This window comes from Bufo gargarizans, chromosome 9 (assembly GCF_014858855.1).
Source record: "Bufo gargarizans isolate SCDJY-AF-19 chromosome 9, ASM1485885v1, whole genome shotgun sequence".
Classification (NCBI taxonomy): Eukaryota; Metazoa; Chordata; class Amphibia; order Anura; family Bufonidae; genus Bufo; species Bufo gargarizans.
The window spans coordinates 168,286,288-168,308,447 of record NC_058088.1 but is presented as its reverse complement, the minus strand read 5'-3'; the positions used below and the strand labels follow the sequence as shown (position 1 = coordinate 168,308,447).

Below are 22,160 nucleotides of genomic sequence, written 5' to 3'. Positions count from 1 at the left end.
GAGGCATAATAACCCCAAAAGCTTTATTATCACTATTCAAGACCCATGTCTTATTAAACTGGATCTACTGTTCTTATTTTACTGCATAAATCAGTAGTAAATGTGAATGTATGAAACTGTGTAGTATATCTCAGTAGGGGAAGGTGGCACCTTACCCGCCTCATGTTCAGGAGCCTCCTCAGGCCTCATAAACACTATCTTGAGTACAGTAGTACAAAAGACAGGGAAGAGGTGGATGCAGCTGCAGATTCTCTCTCTATCGTTCTTATATTTTCTGCATAAATCGGTAGTACGTGTGAATTTAAGAAACTATGTAGTATACCTTAGCAGAGGAAGGTGGCACCTTACTCGCCTCATGTTCAGAAACCTCCTCAGGCCTCATAAAACTATCCTGTGTAAAGTAGTAAAGAGAGGATAGGGAGGAGGAAGATGCAGCTGCAGATTCTCGAGCTCTCTATCGTTCTTATTTTTTCTGCATAAATCAGTAGTACGTGTGAATTTAAGAAACTATTTAGTATACCTTAGCAGGGGAAGGTAGGCACCTTACTCGCTTCATGTTTAGAAGCCTCTTCAGGCCTCATAAATACTATCTTGAGTAAAGTAGTAAAGACAAGACAGGGAGGAGGGAGACAAAGCTGCAGATTCTCGCTCGATCGTTCTCATATTTTCTGCATAAATTAGTAGTACATGTGAATTTAAGAAACTATGTAGTATACCTTAGCAGGGGAAGGTGGCACCTTACTCGGCTCATGTTTAGAAGTCTCTTTTGGCCTCATAAATACTATCTTTAGTAAAGTAGTAAAGACAAGACAGGGAGGAGGGAGATGCAGCTGCAGATTCTCTCTCGAGCGTTCTTATATTTTCTGCATAAATCAGTAGTACGTGTGAATTTAAGAAACTATGTGGTATACCTTAGCAGGGGAAGGTGGCACCTTACTCACCTCATGTTTAGAAGCCTCTTCAGGCCTCATAAATACTATCTTGAAGTAGTAAAGACAAGACAGGGAGGAGGAAGACGCAGCTGCAGATTCTCTCTCTCTTTGTGACTGGGAGACTGGAGCAGAAATGGGGACACATTTGTTTGGCCGAGACTAGGACTACACGCTGACTTTGGCCACATGACAAGTCGTGCTACAGATCGCAGGATTGAACTGCTACATCACAACACAATGAAAGTACGTGTGAATTTAAGAAACTATTTGGTATACCTTAGCAGGGGAAGGTGGCACCTTACTCGCTTCATGTTTAGAAGCCTCTTCAGGTTTTATAAATACTATCTTGAGTAAAGTAGTAAAGACAAGACAGGGAGGAGGGAGACGCAGCTGCAGATTCTCTCTATCATTCATTTTTTTCTGCATATATGAGTAGTAAGTGTGAATTTAAGAAACTATGTATCATACCTTAAGCAGGGGAAGGTGGCACCTTACTCGCCTCATGTTCAGAAGCCTCCTCACACCTCATAAACACTACATTGAGTAAAGTAATAAAGAGAAGACAGGGAGGAGGGAGATGCAGCTGCAAATTCTCTCTCTCTCTACTGTTCTTATTTTTTCTGCATAAATCAGTAGTATGTGTGAATGTATGAAACTGTGTAGTATATATTAATAGGGGAAGGTGGCACCTTACTCTCCTCCTGTTCAGAAGCCTCCTCAGGCCTCATAAACACTATCTTGAGTACAGTAGTAAAGAGAAGACAGGGAAGAGGTGGATGCAGCTGCAGATTCTCTCTCTATCGTTATTTTTTCTTATAAATCTGTATTACGTGTGAATTTAAGAAACTATGTAGTATACCTTAGCAGGGGAAGGTGGCACCTTACTCGCCTCATGTTCAGAAGCCTCCTCAGGCCTTATAAACACTAGCTTGAGTAAAGTAGTAAAGAGAAGACAGGGAGGAGGGAGATGCAGCTGCAGATTCTCTCTCTCTTTGTGACTGGGAGACTGGAGCAGAAATGGGGACACATTTGTTTGGCCGAGACTAGGACTACACACTGACTTTGGCCACATGACAAGTCGTGCTACAGATCGCAGGATTAAACTGCTACATCACAACACGATGAAAGGTAATGGGGCTGCATTGGGATTTGCTGAAACTTCGACCACCACAAATGCACATTCACTTTCACCATGTTGCAACGTAGCATCAGGACACTGCAATATTTGGCCGTGCACTGTGTTGCATGACCAAAATCGCCCTGTAGCCTAAGGGTCCATTCACATGTTTCGAATTGGACATAGATCTCTGAACAGATTATTCGTGACATCAGTGTTAAATCTGCAGACAATCTGACTGCAATGAAAATAACCTGTATGGTAGGATAATTATTCTTGGAGATTCCTCAATGATAAGATGGCCCTGGGTTTCTGTTGTGGAGCCTCTAGCAAATACATGTCAGATCGGCAAACTTGACACGTGTGGATACCAAAGGGCTCGTTCACATGGCACATTTTTTTATGCTGGAATCCGAAGAAGAAGACCCACAAAATTCTGCCGCAGTTTTACATTGTGCATGATGCAGATCCGCCTGTCGAGTTGGCCTGTGTTCAGTGAGGATAATCTGTATGCAGACACCGGCAGTGGTTTCTGAGCATTTTCTGCACAGAAAAACATCCACCACTTGTACAAATGCCAACACTGACTCCCATCGGAAACAATGGGATGCAGAATTGTCATGGTTTACAAACAAATTTTGGGGTGGAGTATGCGCTTGCACAAAACTAAAAGTGAACAGGCCCTTAGAGTGTTGAATGGTAGCCTCATAGCTAAGCCTAACCGCCTCTGTACACTTCGGATTGAGATTATTAATCCCAGGTTATTCAAAGGCATCTGTCAGCATATTTGTACCTATAAAAGTGTCTGACCTGTTCCATGTGCGCTTGGCATCTGAAGACATCTGTGTTGGTCCCATGTTCATATGTGCCCGCATTGCTATTATAAGCAAATGAGCCTCTAGGCGCAACGGGGGTGTTGTCGTTACACCCAGGGGATGTGCTTACTCTGCAATTGTCACATCCTCTCCACAGGGCTAGGCAGCGAATAAGGCATCAAACCAGATCCTGTCAAAGTGCAGAGGGCCCAGCAGTTGCAGAGAGAGCAGAGCCTCTAGGTGTAATGGTAACGCCACCGTTGCTCCTAGAGCCTCATTTTTCTCAGCAATGCGGACACATATGAAGATGGGACCAACACAGGATGCCTTCAGCTGCCAAGTGAACATGTAACAAGTCAGCCAGTTTCAAAGGTGCAAAACTGCTGACAGATGCCCTTTAAAGAGTAACTTTTTTACAACTGTTCTAAATAGCCCAAAAATGATTTTTGTAATGTACTGTATTAATCAATTATGCGGTTTTCTTACTCAAAAAAGTCCTGGACTTTACCGTCCTAAAATCATCTTCATCGTACAGAGCTGACATGTCAGTGCTGTACTAGTGTACGGATTTAACTGGCTGCTGCAGTTAATGGTACACAGACTGAAGCACAGATCGCTGCTCTGCCCTGTGCTCCTCTCAAGCTTGGCTTAATTCTGGCACAGCACATCGATGCCCTGTGCTGATGTGCTATGCCAGGATTTAGCTGAGCCGAGAGGGCTCCTGTCTGTGCTCCCCTCAAGCTTGGCTTAATTCTGGCACAGCACATCGGTGCCCTGTACCAGGATTTGGCTGAGCGGAGTGGGATCCCGTCTGAGCCCGCTCCACTCAGTTCAAGGCTCTCTATAGCACATCGGTACAGGAGTAGCAATGTGCTATAAAGAGCCTTGAAATGAGCAGAGCGGGCACAGATAGGAGCCCTCTCGGCTCAGCTAAATCCTGGCATAGCATATCAGCACAGGGCACCGATGTGCTGTGCCAGAATTAAGCCAAGCTTGAGGGGAGCACAGACAGGAGCCCTCTCGGCTCAGCTAAATCCTGGCATAGCACATCAGCACAGGGCATCGATGTGCTGTGCCAGAATTAAGTCAAGCTTGAGGGGAGCACGGGGCAGAGCAGCGATCTGTGCACCAGTCACTGCGGCAGCAAGTTAAAACTGTACACCAGTCCAGCGTTGACATTTCAGCCCTGTACAAGAAACGCGGGGGGTCATTTATTATTAGATATACGCCAATTGTTGGCATGCATCTGTTGCAGATTCAGTTGCAAAGGGGATTTGCGGACGAATCTGCAAATTTTCACCGCTCGCGCCAAGTCTAAAAAGGGGGCACGGCATGGATGGGGAAAATGGCAGACCGGCCAGCCCGCCTCATTTATCATTTTTTACGCCTGTTTTAGCAAGTGAGCTGGCGTAGATTTAGGCTGCCGGTGGATGCACATAAGCTATGTAGAGGCCAGCGCCTCTACATAACTTTGGCGCATCATGCGCAAGGGTTACTAAGGCTGGCGTCTAAAACGCAGGTCTTAATGAATTACCCCAATCTTTTTAAGAGGAGATAAAATCCAGGACTTTAGCCGCTTTCAGACGAGCGAAAGTCGCACTTCGGACTCGCAGCATGAGTATCAGACAGCTCCCGTCCTGACCTCCCAGCACTGCCGGGGTCGCATAACATTATAATGATTTATGATGCTATATAACCCTTACAGTTCTGGAATGTATTGGTTAACACTGACACTAATGCTGTCAGTGTCATCTAACACATTCCAGACCTCTAAGGGTTACATGGCATCATAAATCATTATCATGCTATGCGACCCCGGCAGTGCTGGGAGGTCAGGACGGGAGCTGTCTGATACGCTGCGAGTCTGGAGTGTGACACTTGCTCGCCTGAAAGAAGCCTTTGTGTCCTTTTTTGAGTAGGAAAACAGCATAATTCATTGATAAAGTACATTACAAAAATCATTTTTGGGCTATTTAGAACAGAACAGTTTAAAAGAAAATTCTAAAAAGGTTTAGTTACACTTTAAGGAGGTTTCTGGCATCTATAATGCAACATTTTCCAAAAGACTTTGCCAGTTCTCCGTGTTGATGTCTTTCTGTATTCTTCTATGGTGACCACCTGATATCAGCCACTTACTTGGACTTTTCTCTTCCGCGAGGTCGCAGGCACAAAGCAAGTCTGAGTCAATAGAAATTGGCTTCTGCTTAATCCAAAATTTTGTGCTAGTCTTCTGATTTGTCACTGGGTCAATCTCGACCTTCTCACCGGAGATCCCTGCAGAGAAAAGAGTAAATGCATTTCATTTAATCCCACACCGGAGGGAAGTGATCGGAAGCTGTGAGCTGACCAGACTTGGAAGGTTACTGCTTGACGACTTCACAGATAAACCTCGCACCATTTTCTATCTATTCAATCAAGTCAAACGTCCTTAAAGGTTACTAAAATGCAGAAAGTCCACCGTGGTTAGGTAACACAGTTCTAAATCACGATCTGTCCCCTCTCCTGACATGTCTGTTTAGTAACTACTTGCATTCCCCATGTGATGACAGTTCTATCTATTCTTATGACTCCATGTTGTGCCAGCTGCTGGCGGGTCCCTTCAGAGTTTGACACTGGCAGCACTGATTGCATAATGTCACACTGTGCAGGGACAACGCCCCCAACTGGTAACACCCATCTGGACCTTCTTTGCAAACCATTAGCCATACATTCATATTTTCTAGCAGGAATAATGAAGGAACGGCACATCAGAGTCAGAAGAATAGATGCTCCAGAATGGTTATTACAACGGGGTTGCAAATAGTTACTAAAACGGGTGAGCACCCTGCAAATGAGCAGTGTATAATGTGATGGAATGGAGACAATATGGACAATCACAATACATTAGTGAGTGCCTTGTATTAAAGGGATTCTGCAGTTATTTTTAACTGATGATCTATCCCCTGGATAAATCATCAGCATCTGATCGGCGGAGGTCCGACACCCGGGACCCCCGCTGATCAGCTGTATGAGAAGGCAGCGGCGCTCCAGGAGCGCCGTAGCCTTCTCCCGTTTCCCCTCAGGCCCAGTGACGTCACGACTAGTATCACTGGCATGGGCAGGGCTGAGCTCCATTCACTTGAATGGGGTTTAGCCCCGCCCAGGCCAGTGATACTAGTCGTGATGTCACTGGGTCTGCGTGTAAAGGACGGAAGGTCGCAGAGCTGCTGCCTTCTCAAACAGCTGATCGGCTGGGTTCCCGGGTGTCGGACCCCCGCCGATCAGATGCTAATGATCTATCCAGAGGACAGATCATCAGATAAAAAGAACTGCATGATAAATGCCTTTTACTGATATAAGACAACCCCTTTAAACAAGACTGATAACAGAAAACAACAGCATTCAGTACACAAACTAAAGCCTGTATTACACAGGCCGATAGTTTTCCCTCCCGACAATCGCCTGCTAGCTGACGGAGGAGACTGCTGCTATGACATGCAGTGATCTCCTCCACAGCATGGGGAGGAGCGATCACTATGCCACTGCTTGTCCTCATACTGTCTAGTGGTTTGCCGGCATGCTTAAAAATCTGAATTGCTTGTTCATGGGGCTATTAGTGGCAGTATTAGGCTAGTTTCACACTAGCGGCAGCCTTCTCCGGCAGGCTATTCCTACCGCTAGTGCACCGTGTCGCTATAATGGAGGCGGGCTGGAGGTCCGGCTGCAGCACGGCAAACATGCAGAGTGGCGGCCGGAATAAAACCACGACACGCGAACGCTCGTTAGCGATTGTCGGACTAAATATTTCCCAGTGTAATACAGCTTTAAGAGTAAAGGCAATTCATTGAAAAGTGCTGAAATCCTATTACAAACTCCCTCCTGTATGCTGTTACATCATTGGTTCATCGCTCGCTCGAGACTTGCCAAGAACCAGTAATGCGCGGTTGACCTCGCTGGCAGGGAAGTGGTTAAGACGTGTTCATTTTGATGGTCTCAGTCAGGTTCCTCCACGGGTAAGAAATTACGGCAAGATACCAAATTCTTCCAGATGTACAGATGATGCCGGAGGTTTGAACCTAGAGTGATTTTTCGACAGTAGCCGAATATAAACCAGCAGTGACACCTAAAGTGGCCGCTGATTTATAGCCACAGTGAGTTTGGGCCTGCGTCCCCATGAATATTAGCACTACAAATCTGGGCCCATTTAGCAGAGAGAGCCTGGTACATACATCACCGGCTCCTGCTCCTAGCCAAGGTCACCCTCAGAGCCATCAATCTTTCCAGCGAGGGGCAAGTGGGCCAGGCATGGAGTGGTGCAGTGGGAGAACGCTGCCGCTCCAGTCCCTCTCATCTGCCTTTTTATCATGTAAAGAGCGTGCAGACCTCGATTATAGTTATCTGCCGGATGGTCCCTGCATCGTCCATTCATTACCGCCTGTATATACTCGAGAAAAGGCGGGCACATACCGTACTGGGTGCTGCAAAGGTAAGGAATCGCTTCCTCTATGGCACAGAATACACTATGAATGCACAATATAATCCCACACTAATTACTATGGAGGAGCAAGGATGCATTACTTTATACATGCCAGGACTGGAATGTAAGGCAATGGGAGATTCACTAAACCAGGAGGACACATAGACATATAGTCAAATAAATATGCATGAAAAGCACAGCGTTAGGATCTCTGCAAATGACCGAAGGCGCCCACACAGGTAACTCGGACATCTACCGATCACATAATCCATATCTCTAAATCGGCTACATCGTGACGATTAATACATCGGTATATCAAAGTATGCTCAGAGACAAAACTTCTAGATTTGATCGCTCTTCTGCTTTCTTGTGGCGTGTGCACAGAGGTGTGCCACGTTGCATTTAAAGGGGTATTCCCACCTCAGACAATGGGGGCATATCGCTAGGATATGCCCCCATTGTCTGATAGGTGCGGGTCTCACCTCTGGGACCCGCACCTATATCGAGAACGGAGCGGGGAGCGCTGTGGCTGGAGGACCCCAGATTTCCCTGGGTCCATCCACCACGCATGCGCGGCCCATGCTTCCATTCATTTCTATGGGGCAGACGGCTATTTTCGGCGGCCCCATAGAATGAATGGAGAGCGGCTGCGCATGCGCAGTGCGCTCTCCTTCACTTTCGGGGCTCCGTTCTCGATATAGGTGGGACCCGCACCTATAAGACAATGGGGGCATATCCTAGCGATATGCCCCCATTGTCTGAGGTGAGAAAAACCCTTTTAAAGGGCATGACCTGGCACATGTGCACTTGGCAGCTGAAGGCATCGGATGTTTGCATATAAACAAATGAGCCTCTAGGAGCAACGGGGGCGTTACCATTACTCCTAGAGGCTCTGCTCTCTCTGCAACTGCCACATCCTCTCCACTTTGACTGTCAGGACCAGGCAGTGTAAACGTGATCACATCTGGTCGTGTCAATCAAAGTGCAGAGGGCGCAGCAGTTATGGAGAGAGATCAGCTTCTAGGTGTAACGGCAACACCCCCGTTGCTCCTAGAGGCTCATTTGCATATATTAAAACATCATATTTTTTTAGCAATGTGGACACATATGAAGGTGGGGTCAACACAGATGTCTTCTGCTGCCAAGCGCACATGGAACAGGACAGCCAGTGTCATAGGTGCAAATCATGACAGATGTCCTTAAAATATATGCAGGCATATTGTAATATGAGCCAGATTTTAGTTCAGTTTGGGTTGTCATCGCAACGCATAATGCCCAAAAAAACTTATGGCAATGCAGCTGGCTGCACATCAAGCAGTTGTCTTGGCAAATGAAAGGCACCAATGGAGCAGGCACTTAACCATTCACTAAGTGTGCCACCTCTATTACTAGGGTAAGGCATCCCATGCCTGTACGCTGCGGATGTCCCTGGTACCACTGTACCTTGAAACACAATGAATGGACTGGACCCTTCTGCATGAATTCAGAAAGAGCTTATCTTTCCCGAGGCCCCCATATGTACGGCATCTGCTGAACAAGCACACGGTATGTCCTGAATGGGGAGACAGGAGGAAGCCGCTGGCAGCAGCTTTTCTCCCTTAGGACAAAAGGATCAGGCATGTTGAAATCCAACTGCTCAATCCTTATCCCCCCAGCATCTACCTTGGGAAGAGTCAGGAGGGTCCCCATACACATTATATGGTCAGCAGGTCCCTGAGGAAATTGGCAGGTTTGGACGACATTTATCTAATGTATATGGTCAGCTCATGTGCACAACCGTATTTTCAGTCCGCATCTGATGCACAAAAACCACAGATCGGACGCGGATCGAAAATACATTTTAATGGGGCCACAAAGGATGCAGACAGCACACCGCATCCGTATGTCCGTTCCACGGGCCCCCAAAAAATAGAACATGTCCTATTCTTGTCCATTTTGTGGACAATAGTAGACATTTAGAACATAGTGCGGGACCTGCAGAAGGGGAAAATTTAAGATGCACATGGCCTGAATCCATGTTTTGCGGATCTACAATTTGCGGACCGCAAAAACAGATACGGTCGTGTGCATGGGGCCTTAGACTAGTCAAGTAATTAACCTAGTAGGGATTCATGCACACAACCATATTTTGCATCTGTGTCCGATCCACATTTTTGTTGTGGATTGCACACGGACCCATTCATTTTTATGATTCCCCCCCCCTCCCCCATAAAAAACAAAAACAACAAAAAACTGACAGCACACGGACGTCATCTGTGCGCTGTTCGCATCCATGTGTGTGTTACGCAAATTATAGAACATGTCCTAGTATGTGTGTTTGTAGGTCTCAATAGGGACACGGCCGTGTGCATAAGGTCAAGACGAATCCTTCGGACTAGTTCAGGATGGTGTGACGGCGGGCAGCAGGTTCTCTGGACTACTGGAAGTCTTGCCAGGCCACAGGTCCTCAGACAGTGAACCTTCTGCACTGCAGTCCGCGGGAGTCTCTTCCCTCTATATATCTTTCCCTTCACTCAACCTGTGCAGAAAGAGTGTGATCAATACCTCTGCTGGCTGGGAATCAATAGCTGTGGGGAAGTAGATTTCCCAGATATAATTGTCTGTGCTGTGTGACAGACAGCCTATAGCAGCGGATACCTGGAGATATTTACAGCCTGAAGACATGGTTTAGCGAGAAATGGAGTTTCTACAGGGTTACAAATAGTAATATTGTATCATGTAATCGATACCACGAAAAGTACAGTAACAGGGACTGTGCAGATCGGGAGTGGGGAGTGTAACGCATTTCATCACTGTGTTTCCCCCCCATTTCATTTTCCCCGTTCCCCTTAAACTCAGCAGATGGCTTTGCAGCTGTTGTGAAACTACAACTCCCAATATGCACAGAAGAGGAACAGGCCGGTGATCATCTGATTGTTGCACATATATCTGCTGAAACCCTTAGGGCATGTTCACATGGTGAATGTTGACCACCTTCCAAGAGCTATAACGTTTTTATTTTTCCATCGATGCTGCTGTGTGAGGGCTTGTTTTTTGAGGGACAAGTTGTAGTTTTTAATGGCCTCATTTTGTGGTACACAATTTACTGATGGAAAAAAAAGTTTTTACATTATAACTTACCTGGGTCAGTACAATTACAGCCATACCAAATATGTTTTTTTTTTTTTAGATTGAATACATTTGCACAATAAAAAATAAAAAATTTCTGCATCACGACATAACTTTTTTATTTTTCTTTCTATGGAGCTGTGTGAGGGTTTTGATTTTTGAGGGATGACTTGTATTTTAGATTTTTATTATTTTGGATCACATAACACTTTTTAATTGCTTAAATTTTTTTGGGTGGCGAATAGAAAACAGCATTTTTGTTTACGGTGTTCACTATACGGGATAAATTGCATGATAATTGTGTAGTTTGAGTCACTACAGGAGCAGCAATACCAAATATCTGGAGGGAATTTTATTCTTGCAATTTTTTTCCATGGAAAAGTGTTTTTTTCAATGGAAAAAAGGTGCATTTGTTATTAACCCGGATTTTTTTGGTTATCTAATAAAACTTTTTTTTTTTATTAACCATTTAATAGTGCCACAAGGGGAGTTTATTAATAGATCTTTTGATCCATTCTATAATTCTCTGGACTGCTTATGCAGAGCAGAGAATTACACTGTCAGTACTATACTGTGCCAGAGAGGCATGGCCTGCTAGGTTACACTGCAGGCAGAGCTGGGGCCTTAATTAAGCCCCAGATTTCCGTGCACAGACATTGGCACCCTACGATCTCATTTGTCGGTTGCTGATGGGAGACGGAGGGAGTCAGCTCCTTTTGTAACCGCTTAGATGCCGCGGTTGCTATTGACTGCGGCATCTAAGGGATTAAACAGTCCGGACCGGCACTTCTGGAGACCCGTGAAGCGCTTATTCTAGGCGGTCTATTTATTTAGTCCCTTAATAACCACCTTAGAAACCCATCTCAGCAGTCATTAAGGGGTTACTATCAGAAGGTCAGTCTTGGATTTCTGCCAACGTTGCCCGATGGCTTCTATTGTCTATGTATAATGTGGTCCATTAGGTTTCCATTAAATAGCGACGTATGCTGCCCTATTTTTTTCTGCCTTTTTGGAGGCAATCTTAAGCAGAGCCCGAAGCACGCGTGAACACACCCTTATAATTGGCCACTGAACTGAAGACAAATGCAAGACATTAGACTCTAATAACAATATATACGATGAGATAGGAAAAATATAGCCATATGCTCCTGTCTGTGCAAAGGAAAATAAAGACGTATGTGCTGCTTATAACCTGGAGACAATAAATGGCAATTAATCCATATTTACATATAACAGGGGACAACTAACACAAATGAGCAAAACAGCCAAGCTAGCAACACGCCCTATAAAAAACCGACGACTACTGAAAAAGAGACTATGATTACGGACAATTGCTTCGGTGCAAAATTATATGAGGCTCTGTTCACATTACATTAAAAGCCTATGTCAGAGATATACAAGAAGAGGATACATCAAGTATATATATATATATATCTTTACTGGATGAAATAGCATAGTGTACTAACCTAAAAGGAATACCTATGTACATCAGTCTAACGGAGGCCATAGTACAATCTTTGGCCTCCTTTGGGTGAGCCTGATAGATACGTCTGGTGTGTATTCCAGGAACGCTCCAAACCTAGGCTCTTTAGGGGTTATGCCATGATGTAAAAATGAAAATCAGACATCATATAGTACATGACAATCACTTTCTAATGAAGCTAGAACCGGCCCTGTACCTCACATGGGTCCAGAGATCTCCCCATTCATTGCTCAAATTGCTCTGCTAGATGAGCCTGGCAGCTCAGGGGCGTGCCCTTTCTGCTGCAGCCTTCTCCCTGTAACTGCCACCGCTTCTAACAGAGCAAACTAAGAACGTTCAACCAGCTCAGTGAGATGGATAAAAACATAAGGAAAAGAACAAACAGCAGGTGGCGCTATACAGATACATTTTATTGAACAGCTCACTGGCTATACTACATTTTTAATGACATGCGATTACAAAAGTGTTCAGATCCAGGTGTTGGTTTGAAAAAAAAAATGCAGAATATGTTTCGTGATACAACCCCTTTAAGTGATGTGAACATAGCTCTATAAAACCATTACAAGTGTACCAGGTATTCACCCTACAGCAGGGTGGGCAACCCGCGGCACTCCAGCCGTTGTGAAATTACAATTTCCAACATGCTGCATTTATTTCTATGAGAGTTCTGAGAGGAGCAGAGCATGTAAGCATGCTGGGAGTTATACTTTCACAACAGCTTGAATGCCGCAGGTTGCCCATCGCTGCCCTACAGATTAAATCCTTGTAAGTCTAGGGCAGGGATCAGCAACCTCCAGCACTCCAGCTGTTCTCAAACTACAACTCCCAGAACCCTCCTTTCACTTCTGTGGGAGTTACAAGAACAGCCGAGTAAGTTTGCATGCTGGGAATTGTAGTTTCACAGCAGCTGGAGTGCCGAAGGTTGCTGATCCCTAGTCTAGGGGGAGAGTTGCAGTTCTTAACTGAGCTCTGCTTTCATATGCCAAAATGAAGCATAGATGTCCACGCAATGTTTAGAACGTCACTTTAATTCACCAGACAGTAAAAGGTGTTTTGACCCCAGAACTAGGGTCTTCATCAGGTCCTCAGATAATCCTTATGTGCTTCCTCTGTTAGGTCAGATGTCCCTACTCCAGACTTCTCCTGCCTTCAGTGTCTAGGATAGGAAGTAGCTGTCTGATTGGCACCATTATCAGCCATATTAGCTCTCAGAAGCCCATCTCAACATAGACACATTGGGTTAACCAAAGGCATACCAGAAAAATGCCACCATGATCACGTGACCTCACCCTACCATGGGCATACATAAATCCACAGCCCAGTGGTTGAAGAGGGACCAATAAGATGTAAGAACATTGTACTTTTTGTGGGGTATAACAATATGGTGGCTTTTTGCTATAATATGGGGTTTTGTTTTTAGATACGGTGCTATTATACATACCTTTAATTATTGATACTTATGCTGCTGTTATAATTTTCTAACCCTAGGTGGTGGGGGCCCCATGTTATTCTGCCATGGGGCCATATGAATTATAGTTACGCTCCTGACCCTATAATTCTCCTCACTTTGAGGACCAATAAATGAAGTGCCAATGACGAGTTGGTGGCAAAGTATCTTGAAACCTTGCTAACAGATCAAGTTAAAAGCGCTAAAGGTCTGTACAGGTAAATAAATGGGGTCTTACCTAGTTGGACATCTGTGGTGAACCTCAGCCTGTGAATCATGCTGACCTTGAAGGACTTATAGTGATGGCTGCTCAGCATATCCTGCACAGTGGCTATGTCAATCTGTGTTCTCTTCCTCTGGCGGTTCTTCTCCTCTTGAACCTATTAGAAAACAAGGATTCATGAGGAAACTACAAGCAATGTGTGTGATCAGATCATTTTTGGATACATACTTAAGTTTGATCATTACAAATGTTGGATAAAACTCTCAAACCTTGAGCCCCAATCCCCAAATAGACACCAAGAGAAGCTCAGGATCTACTACTGGGTCCTCATCTGACTATGAACTTCTTCTTATAGCACAAACTAGGCAGAGGAGAAGGGATAACTGGAAACATCTTATTGACCACTGAGTGCACTGGTCAAGAGCTTTGGTTTGCGGTAGTTCTTAGGTTGGAAGACATTTTCGCCATGGTCCAATTGGTGAAACTGTCCAATCTTAGAAATAACAGATAGGTGTGTATAGTCAAGATGTTCAGATTCTCTGCGACTGATCATCAGTTAACTTGGATAGGACATAACTGGTCCATCTAATGCTTAATGTCATAAGTCCGAGTAGTCGGGGACACCCTTTAGGCCATGTTTTACACAAAAGCGGTTAAGGCTGGACTAGGACTGCGATACTGCACTGGCAGTGAGGTTTCATAGATCTTTCCAGTGGTGTACGGTTAAACACACAGACATCTAGGGTCAGTAAAACATCTTCTGCGCTCAGACCTTCTGCTGCGCTGTACGGTGGCATTTCCAGCACAGCAGGAATCGGAACCCATAGGGGATCAATGGAGAGGCGGGGCGCATACCCAACCTGACGTTCAAATAGAACAGGGATGTAAGGGACCCCCGTTCGCAGGATAGGTTGGGGTTGCATCTCTCGGGGCTCTATCGATTAATCCAGTAGATGGGGGATACCCTGTGGTTACCAGAATAGCCCTTTAATGATGTCTTCTGTATTCACAAATGATAACAGTAAAGTGATTCACATTATACAGGTGCGGTATAAACCCCCTCTCCCTCTGGGGCACCAATGTACCCGAAGCCAAACACAGCATATGACCCCTAATAAGCAGTTTTGGAAGTACCTCCCACATGGAAGACTATGGGAAATAAATGACTGCCTTTCAGGCAAATGCCCCAGAACACCTGTATCCAATATTAAGAAAATGAAGTGAGGGCTCTCCTGGGCCAGAAGGGGTTAATCCCCATTTCCTCCATCTCCCAAATGATTTAGGCACTGTGGGATTTTAACAACTTTTTCCCATAAAGCTGCCACTGGCACCATTATCGACCTCATATATCCTTCTTTACCAACACCCGTTTTTTTTCCTGAAGCTATTAGTTATAATGAAGGTAACCGTTCATTAAGCCAAAACGTCAATTACTTTGAGAATAACACTACAAAATGCCAGACATTCCCGGCCTTTTTTATGATATTTTGGACCGCAACCAATTTGGAAATGAAGGTTTCTGACGGATTTTGTTTAAATATAGCCCCCGCGATGCCAGCGTTGGGAGCCGGGAAATAATCAGTCAGATGCTTTTAAATAAAGTGCTGCATAAAATATGGCAGAAACATTGATTTAGCCTCTTTCGGAGACAGCGTGACACGCCGCTGGCTGCACTGGCTAATGCAGGACCTAAAAGCCACAATCTCTGGATTTCAGAGGCAGATTAATGAAGACGTCATTGTTTTCTTTAAATGGAAGTGCCGTGTGCTATGAGAGCAAATAAGCTCGCCTTTATGTATGGAACTAATATCATTTATTCAGAAAATGCTACTATGCCGCAATAACGCTGGACGGGAAAAGAGCCGTAAATGATTAAGTATTGGAGGTAAAAGACAACAAATAATGCAAACGACAAAAATGTGCAGCGGCGTAATAACATGAAGATTTCGATCTGCTCAGGCTCCACAGGTCACAAGGAAAAGGGTAAGCGCTGCTACTAGTTCAACTGCCATCAGAAACAATGCCATCTGTCCTAGAATCAACCTAAGGGCTGTCAATCGTCCGTTTTGTGCTTTGGGGACCGCATTGATCCATCCGCACTGCAAAAAAAAAAGAACTTGGACCATGGACCTTCCAGACTGCGGACCTATTCAATTGAATGTGTCCGCATCTGTGATGTGGGGTGCACAAGGCTGGTGCCCGTGTATTGCGGACCTGGTGTTTGCGGGCCGCAATACGGACACGGCCGTTTGCATGAGCCCTAACACTACTGAATCCACTGACTACTGAGTCTGAACAGAAATAAACTTAGAGAGTAACTGTTGTTTCAGTTTGAAGAGTCTCTGAGTGTTGTTAAGAAGAGTCTGTCTTCAGTCTTCAGTTCTACTGAGCGTTGAAAATGCCTGTGTGTGTAAACGCATCAAATAGCGAGAGAGATGGGCAGTGGTAGTTAGAGCACATGAACATAGTCAGGGACTGGGGTAGTGACAAAACGCAGGCTGGACACCTCTGTATGTTAGACACAGGCATCTTCAGCGTTCCATAGAACTGAAGACTGAAGACAGACTCTTCTTAACAATGCTCAGTTAGAGCTTTGCTAAGAAAACTTTTTACAATCTGTTTTCTAGAACAAAAAAAATATATATTTCTTTAATAAAGTATATTACAAAAATGTTTAACATCCCTGTCCCCACACAATATTAAAAATAAACTGAAACAGTTACAGTTTAACACTGGTTAATTCTTAAAGGGGTTGTCTCATTAACACTAATCTATATGCCCTAGGAGGTGGGTAGGCAGACCTGGCACATTATGTGTAACATGGTTGGCTATATGTTTAATAGGTCACCATGTTACCCTACATAGAGGATTCAGAGAAGCCAGCCTGTTGATCATTGGGCAGCTTCTACATAACAAGGGGTTGTCTTCACAGGACATACACGGGGGCCTAATACTTATAGAAAAGCCAAGAATTGTCTCCAGAGTCCTATCTCTGCTTGGTCATCACACTGAATCATAATACTGGTTTGCAGAAGTTGGGTTGCGATTTGGATCATGTGGATCATTGCTATACTCAAGTCAATGGTGTGGTTCCATCTTAGAATAATATTTCACAGTATACTGTATATATATTTGAAGAGCTGAGTGACTATGTGAAAACAATGCTTTACATATCTCACACAGATCCTGAGTTACAGCCTCTATTATAGTTGTGAGGGGTAACCACAGTTCTGGTTGTCATTGGAAACAGTCAACAGGCTTTGTTGTCAGACACATCCTTCTGAGATTAGCTGGGCTCCTATAATAGAGTTGGACAGCCACCATTTTCCATATCAAATTACTGCACAGAACTTGGTCTAAAGACTACAGATCTGTGCCGACACTAAGCTAGCAAGGAATGCTGGGACATTTTAGTCCCCCTTGCATGAGTATCCTGCTGAAATAACACTCTGGACTGTGTCCCAAGTAATAATCTTGGGCCTGTGTGATTCCTGCCATTGCCCAACTACGTATGCCCTATGTCCTGACTAAGCCTGCTCTGTTACTGTGATTCAACTCTTAAGGTGGCCATACACTTCAGACGAATGTCAACTGAACCCACGGATTTTGGTGGGACCAGCCAACCATTGGGCGAGAGCAGAATTGGGCAGTTGGATTTCACTATGCCTAAGGGTGGTATTACACGGTCTGATCTTCGGGCAGTGCGAGCGCCGATGGATAATAATCATCCATTGGCGCCTGTTTACACCGCCTGATTACACAGGCCGATTCAAACTTTGAATCAGAGAAAAAACATTCCTACCGCAGTCGTTCCTCCATCATTCTCTGCTGTAGATGATCAGCGGCACATCCCTGATTACACAGGGAGATGTTCTGCCAATTATCGGGCATTTTTCATCCTGATGAAAGATGCCAATCACACGATGAACAAGTGTTTTCTACCTATTCTGCCACACTGAACGTCGTGTTTAGTTAGAATGGAGGACTAGTGCACATGCTTGATCGCCACTCCATTCAAACGCTGCAGAACTGCAGTTGTGCACAGAAGAGAAATTGGGTATCGGAGCCCCTGTGCTTGTGAACGGTGGAGGTGCCACCGATCAGATATTCACCACCAATCCCGTGGATCGGGACCACAATCTCATCTGTGGAAAAACATTCTTGCATTATCATATCGGCTTGCAGTATCAGAGGGGCGATCACCAATAGGTGACTACTCCAAGGGACACAACCTGAAGATCCCACCAGGAAAGGTCCTAGAAAACTCCTTTGTTTAGAGGGCACCAAAGCAGTTTTGGTCAACAGGGTCCACATCATATCAGCGTATAACACAAAGAACTGTGCTATCGGGAATGCCTTTGTGAAGAATTGCTGAATCTAATGGCTCAACAGTCAGATGAGCAGAAGCTCATGAGTTATGATGGTGATAAATGACCTGGACGTTACATGACCTTCCATACCTGCCCAGGTCTACGAAATGTACGCCGTCGCCAATGTTACGTACTGCACATAGCCTGGCTTCTGGCAAGAAGAGAAGTTTAACAGACAGAAAACATGATGCCTTATTATTTTAATGTACTAGTATTTTGCGTAATGAAAATTCTTAATTGTAATTCAATTAATTACAAGCACAGTCCCCAGTCACAGCTTCCAATAAGACATTGGCTTTTCAAACAGGTCTAAAGGCACTTAACCAATTTTAATATATTAAGACCAATTTCCCTTGAATACTAATTAGTTGTTAATGATAAGATGAGGAGGGGAGCATCACAGAAAGCAAGCGGCGGGATATAAAATTCAATTAGCCGTGGAAAGGACGCTCGTCTGCATGACTTGTATTTTAGAGGGTGGAAAGGGCTGGATTCTGAGCTTGTAAATCTCCAGCATATTTGGGGGAAGAGGACAGGGCCCGGCTCTGTATAAAGATGTGGGGGCAGACAATGCATTCTGCATAATACATAATTTGGTTTGTGGTTAATGATATGGATACAGAATCGCAGACACAGTGCTACCTGTTATGTGTGACATTAAGAGCTAAACGCTGAAAATTTCAATTTGTAACACATTTAAAGGGAGCATTTCCATTGTATAACATTATGGTGTATTCCTAGGATATGTCATAACATTATGATTGAGGGGGTCTGACCTATGGGATCTCCCCTACCCCAAAGTGAATAGGGTCATGCACAATGGATGTCCGGAAGCGCTACTGTGCAGTTTGTGAAGTAGCCATAACACTAGGCTGGCACATACTAGATAACCGTCCATGGGATCGGCTGATTATCTAATGTGCATGAGGACCTCCCGATTCTCCCCACACCACTGTTATCCCCAGGACTGTGACCATGACGAGGGGACATCCTCTACGACTAGAGAAAAGAAGGTTTGTACATAAACATAGAAGAGGATTCTTTACGGTAAGAGCAGTGAGACTATGGAACTCTCTGCCTGAGGAGGTGGTGATTGTGAATTTACTAAGGCTACTTTCACACCAGCGTTTTTGCTGGATCCATCATGGATCAGCAAAAACACTTCCGTTATAATTATACAACCGTATGCATCCGTTCTGAAGGGATCCGGTTGTATTATCTCTAAAATAGCCACGACGGATCCGTCTCTAAAACCATTCTAAGTCAATGGGGCACGGATCAGTTTTCTATTGTGTCACAGAAAACGGATCCGCCACTATGCTAGTGTTAAAGGGGTCATCCAGGAAATCCTCAGAAAAGGTAATCATTATCAAAGACCCAGGCCGCCTGCCAATCAGCTGCTTTAGGGAGCCACCGCACTCACTGCAGCTCTAGTGAGTGCTGCGGACTCCCATCAGCTTACCAAGTACTTTGTATAGCGACTGTGCTTGGTGTCGCAGCTCAGCCCCATTCAGTTCAATGGAGCTGAGCTGCAACTAGGCCATTTTACCGATGTATGGTGACGTCACATGGCCTAGGAAGAGGCCGCAGTGCTCATTGAGCGTCCAACCTCTTCTGACAGCTCGGAGACTCAGAAGCCTGGTGATCCGATTTTCATGATCTATGCACAGGATAACCCCTTTAAAATACAATACGCCTGATCCTTTTGTCCACAGAGCTTTCTCCCCTCTGTCATTCACAACACGTGCATGTTCCACAGTGGGATCGGGAAAGATAGCTGAGACACTTATCTCATGAGTATATATGGGGAGGTCCCAGCTACTGTGAGGCTTACCCACTTCATACCTCACGAAGCTCGTTTTATCACAAATGAGCTAAATGGGTCAAAACTGTAAAGTGTTAATCCAGCTGAATAAAGCATGGGCCAAACAAACCATATACTAAAATGTATTCCGTTTCCATCTGCTCATGACCCCCTCATCAGTTATCTAGAGATTCTCATTTCAGCACTGCCGGAGTCAGGCCCTCAAGAAAGATCCGTCATGAACATGATAACCAAAAAACTGATTCTTATATACAGAAGGAGTCAATCAATCACAGGCTATGGGCATGTTCTCCTAGCAAGAAGATGTGAGAGCGTGCACGGTCACCGGGGTGCAAATACTTACTGTTCTCTCTGACCAGGCAGAACTCCAGGGAATTCTGACTTTCCAGTGTACTATCAAGATCCACAGGCACGTTTGGCTGGTTCTGCTTCTCTAGTCGATACTGAGGGCCTAGAAGATAAAAAAACATAAGAGAAATTTAATCAAATATGGTAATTTACATGTCTCATGTAGATACAGATGTCCCGTATGTCTGTTCCGCAAAAAAATAAAACATGTCCTATTCTTGTCCATTTTGCAGACAAGGACAGGCATTGTTACAATGGATCCGCAAAAAAAAAACGGATGCAGTTCGGATTTCATCTGTTTTCCTTAGCGGATCCGTGTTTTGTGGACCACAAAATACTTAGGGTCGTGTGAATGTAGCCTTAATCAGCTAACTGTTCTGCCGAACTCAGCTCCGGCTGTGAGAAAATAACTTAACTGTTCTGCCGTAGGTGGGCTCCGGCAGAAGTGGGGGGCTGCTTTAGCTGCTGCTATCTCCTGATTGGTAGCAGCTAGAAATCAAGTCTGGAATAATTGCAGGTAAAACCTGCTTTCACTTTCAGCTGCATTCACTGCATCCTGATTTCTAACAGCGATATCTTCCAATGTAGGGAAGATAATGCTGTCATTCTGGTATTGTTTGAAAGCTTAGAATGCCAACTCTTAAACAATACAAAGCCCCTATCTACCCTTCTGGTGAGGAGGGGGAGCAATGTGTTATTATCTTAGTTGTAGTGACCACAGTGAACCCGTAATTAAATTCCACAAAATAATGTTAAAATTGAATGTTTAAAATAAAATAATAAGTTATTTACTAATCTATAAATACCCCAAAATGGTTCCTAAAAAAACCTATAACTAATCCCACAAAATAAAAATAAAATTAGAAGCAAAAATGTAAAGGTTATGACTGCTGGAATACAAAGGGGAGGAGGGGGGGGGGGGGGTTGTTACTGGTCCTTAAGGCTAAATTTAATTATGTGACTAAAGGTTAAAAATGCAATGGTGTCCCCTGAGTTGTGCGCCAACAAGATTTACTGCAAACACATATTAAAAATCTACAATAAAAAAGGTTTTTCCAATTTTAATGGTTAAAACAAGTTTTTATGTTAAAGAGGACCTTTCACCGCTCCCGACATGTCTGTTTTAATAGCTTCATGCGTTCCCCATGTAAAAACTATTCTGGAGCCTCTATTCTTATGGCTCTATGTTGTGCCATTCCTCTATTATTTCTACTAGAAGTTCTGAATGAATTGCTATTAGCCTTCAGTAAGGGTACAGAGGGGAGGTAACCAGTTGGGGGGGGGGGGGTGTACCTGCACAGTCTGAACCTGGCAGCACTGATTGGACAAAGTGAGACTGTGCAGATACACCCCCAACTGGTTACCTCACTCACTTTGTCCAATCAGTGCTGCCAGGTTCAGATGGTGGTCTCCCGCCAGGTCTAGCGAAGATCATCTGCATATAAACTTTAAAGACACTGGCAGCCGAAATGGTCAAAGTTGCTTTCTCTAACCAACTCTTACCTGTATGTGTATGGCCAGCTAAGACATTTTTATTTCTATAGAAGGTAGATAAAAGGTAGCTAAACGCCTCTGCTGAGGCTTATCTAGGCACAAGAAAGTATCAGAAAGGTAAAAATATGCTGGGAATTCATTCATAAACTTCTAGTAGGAATAATAGAGGAATGGAACAACAGAGTTATATCAAAGAGTTTCCAGAATTGTTATTACATGGGGAATGCAGGTGGTTACTAAAGTAGACATATTCAGGAGAGAGAACAGGTCCTTTCCCATCTCGGACATGCATAGCATACCAATGTTGGAGATGGGCCACCCCTTTTCTCCTATAGCTGGAGGAATTCTTGCGACGTTCCAATCCACTTACTTTCTGAATCAGTCGAATGTAAGATGGCGACTTGTAGTACTGAGGACCGATTGCTTGTAATCGTTCATTTACACCGTTTGCAGCAGGGTAAGCCTTGTATCACGATGGCATGGATAGTGTGCCACCTCATGCCATCCCACCTTCAGTCACTCAGCAAGAGGACATATGTAGA

The 22,160-nt window shown here is 44.5% G+C and overlaps 1 protein-coding gene across 1 annotated transcript in view; it reads right to left on the bottom strand.

The window, feature by feature from the left end:
* The window catches only part of MAPKAP1 (MAPK associated protein 1), a 171,742-nt gene that overhangs the window by 21,962 nt on the left and 127,620 nt on the right, over positions 1-22,160 (bottom strand). Inside the window, 4 exon segments of the mRNA XM_044268449.1 lie at positions 5,001-5,138; positions 13,597-13,705; positions 13,707-13,738; positions 20,120-20,227. Coding sequence (XP_044124384.1) covers positions 5,001-5,138; positions 13,597-13,705; positions 13,707-13,738; positions 20,120-20,227 — 387 coding nt within the window.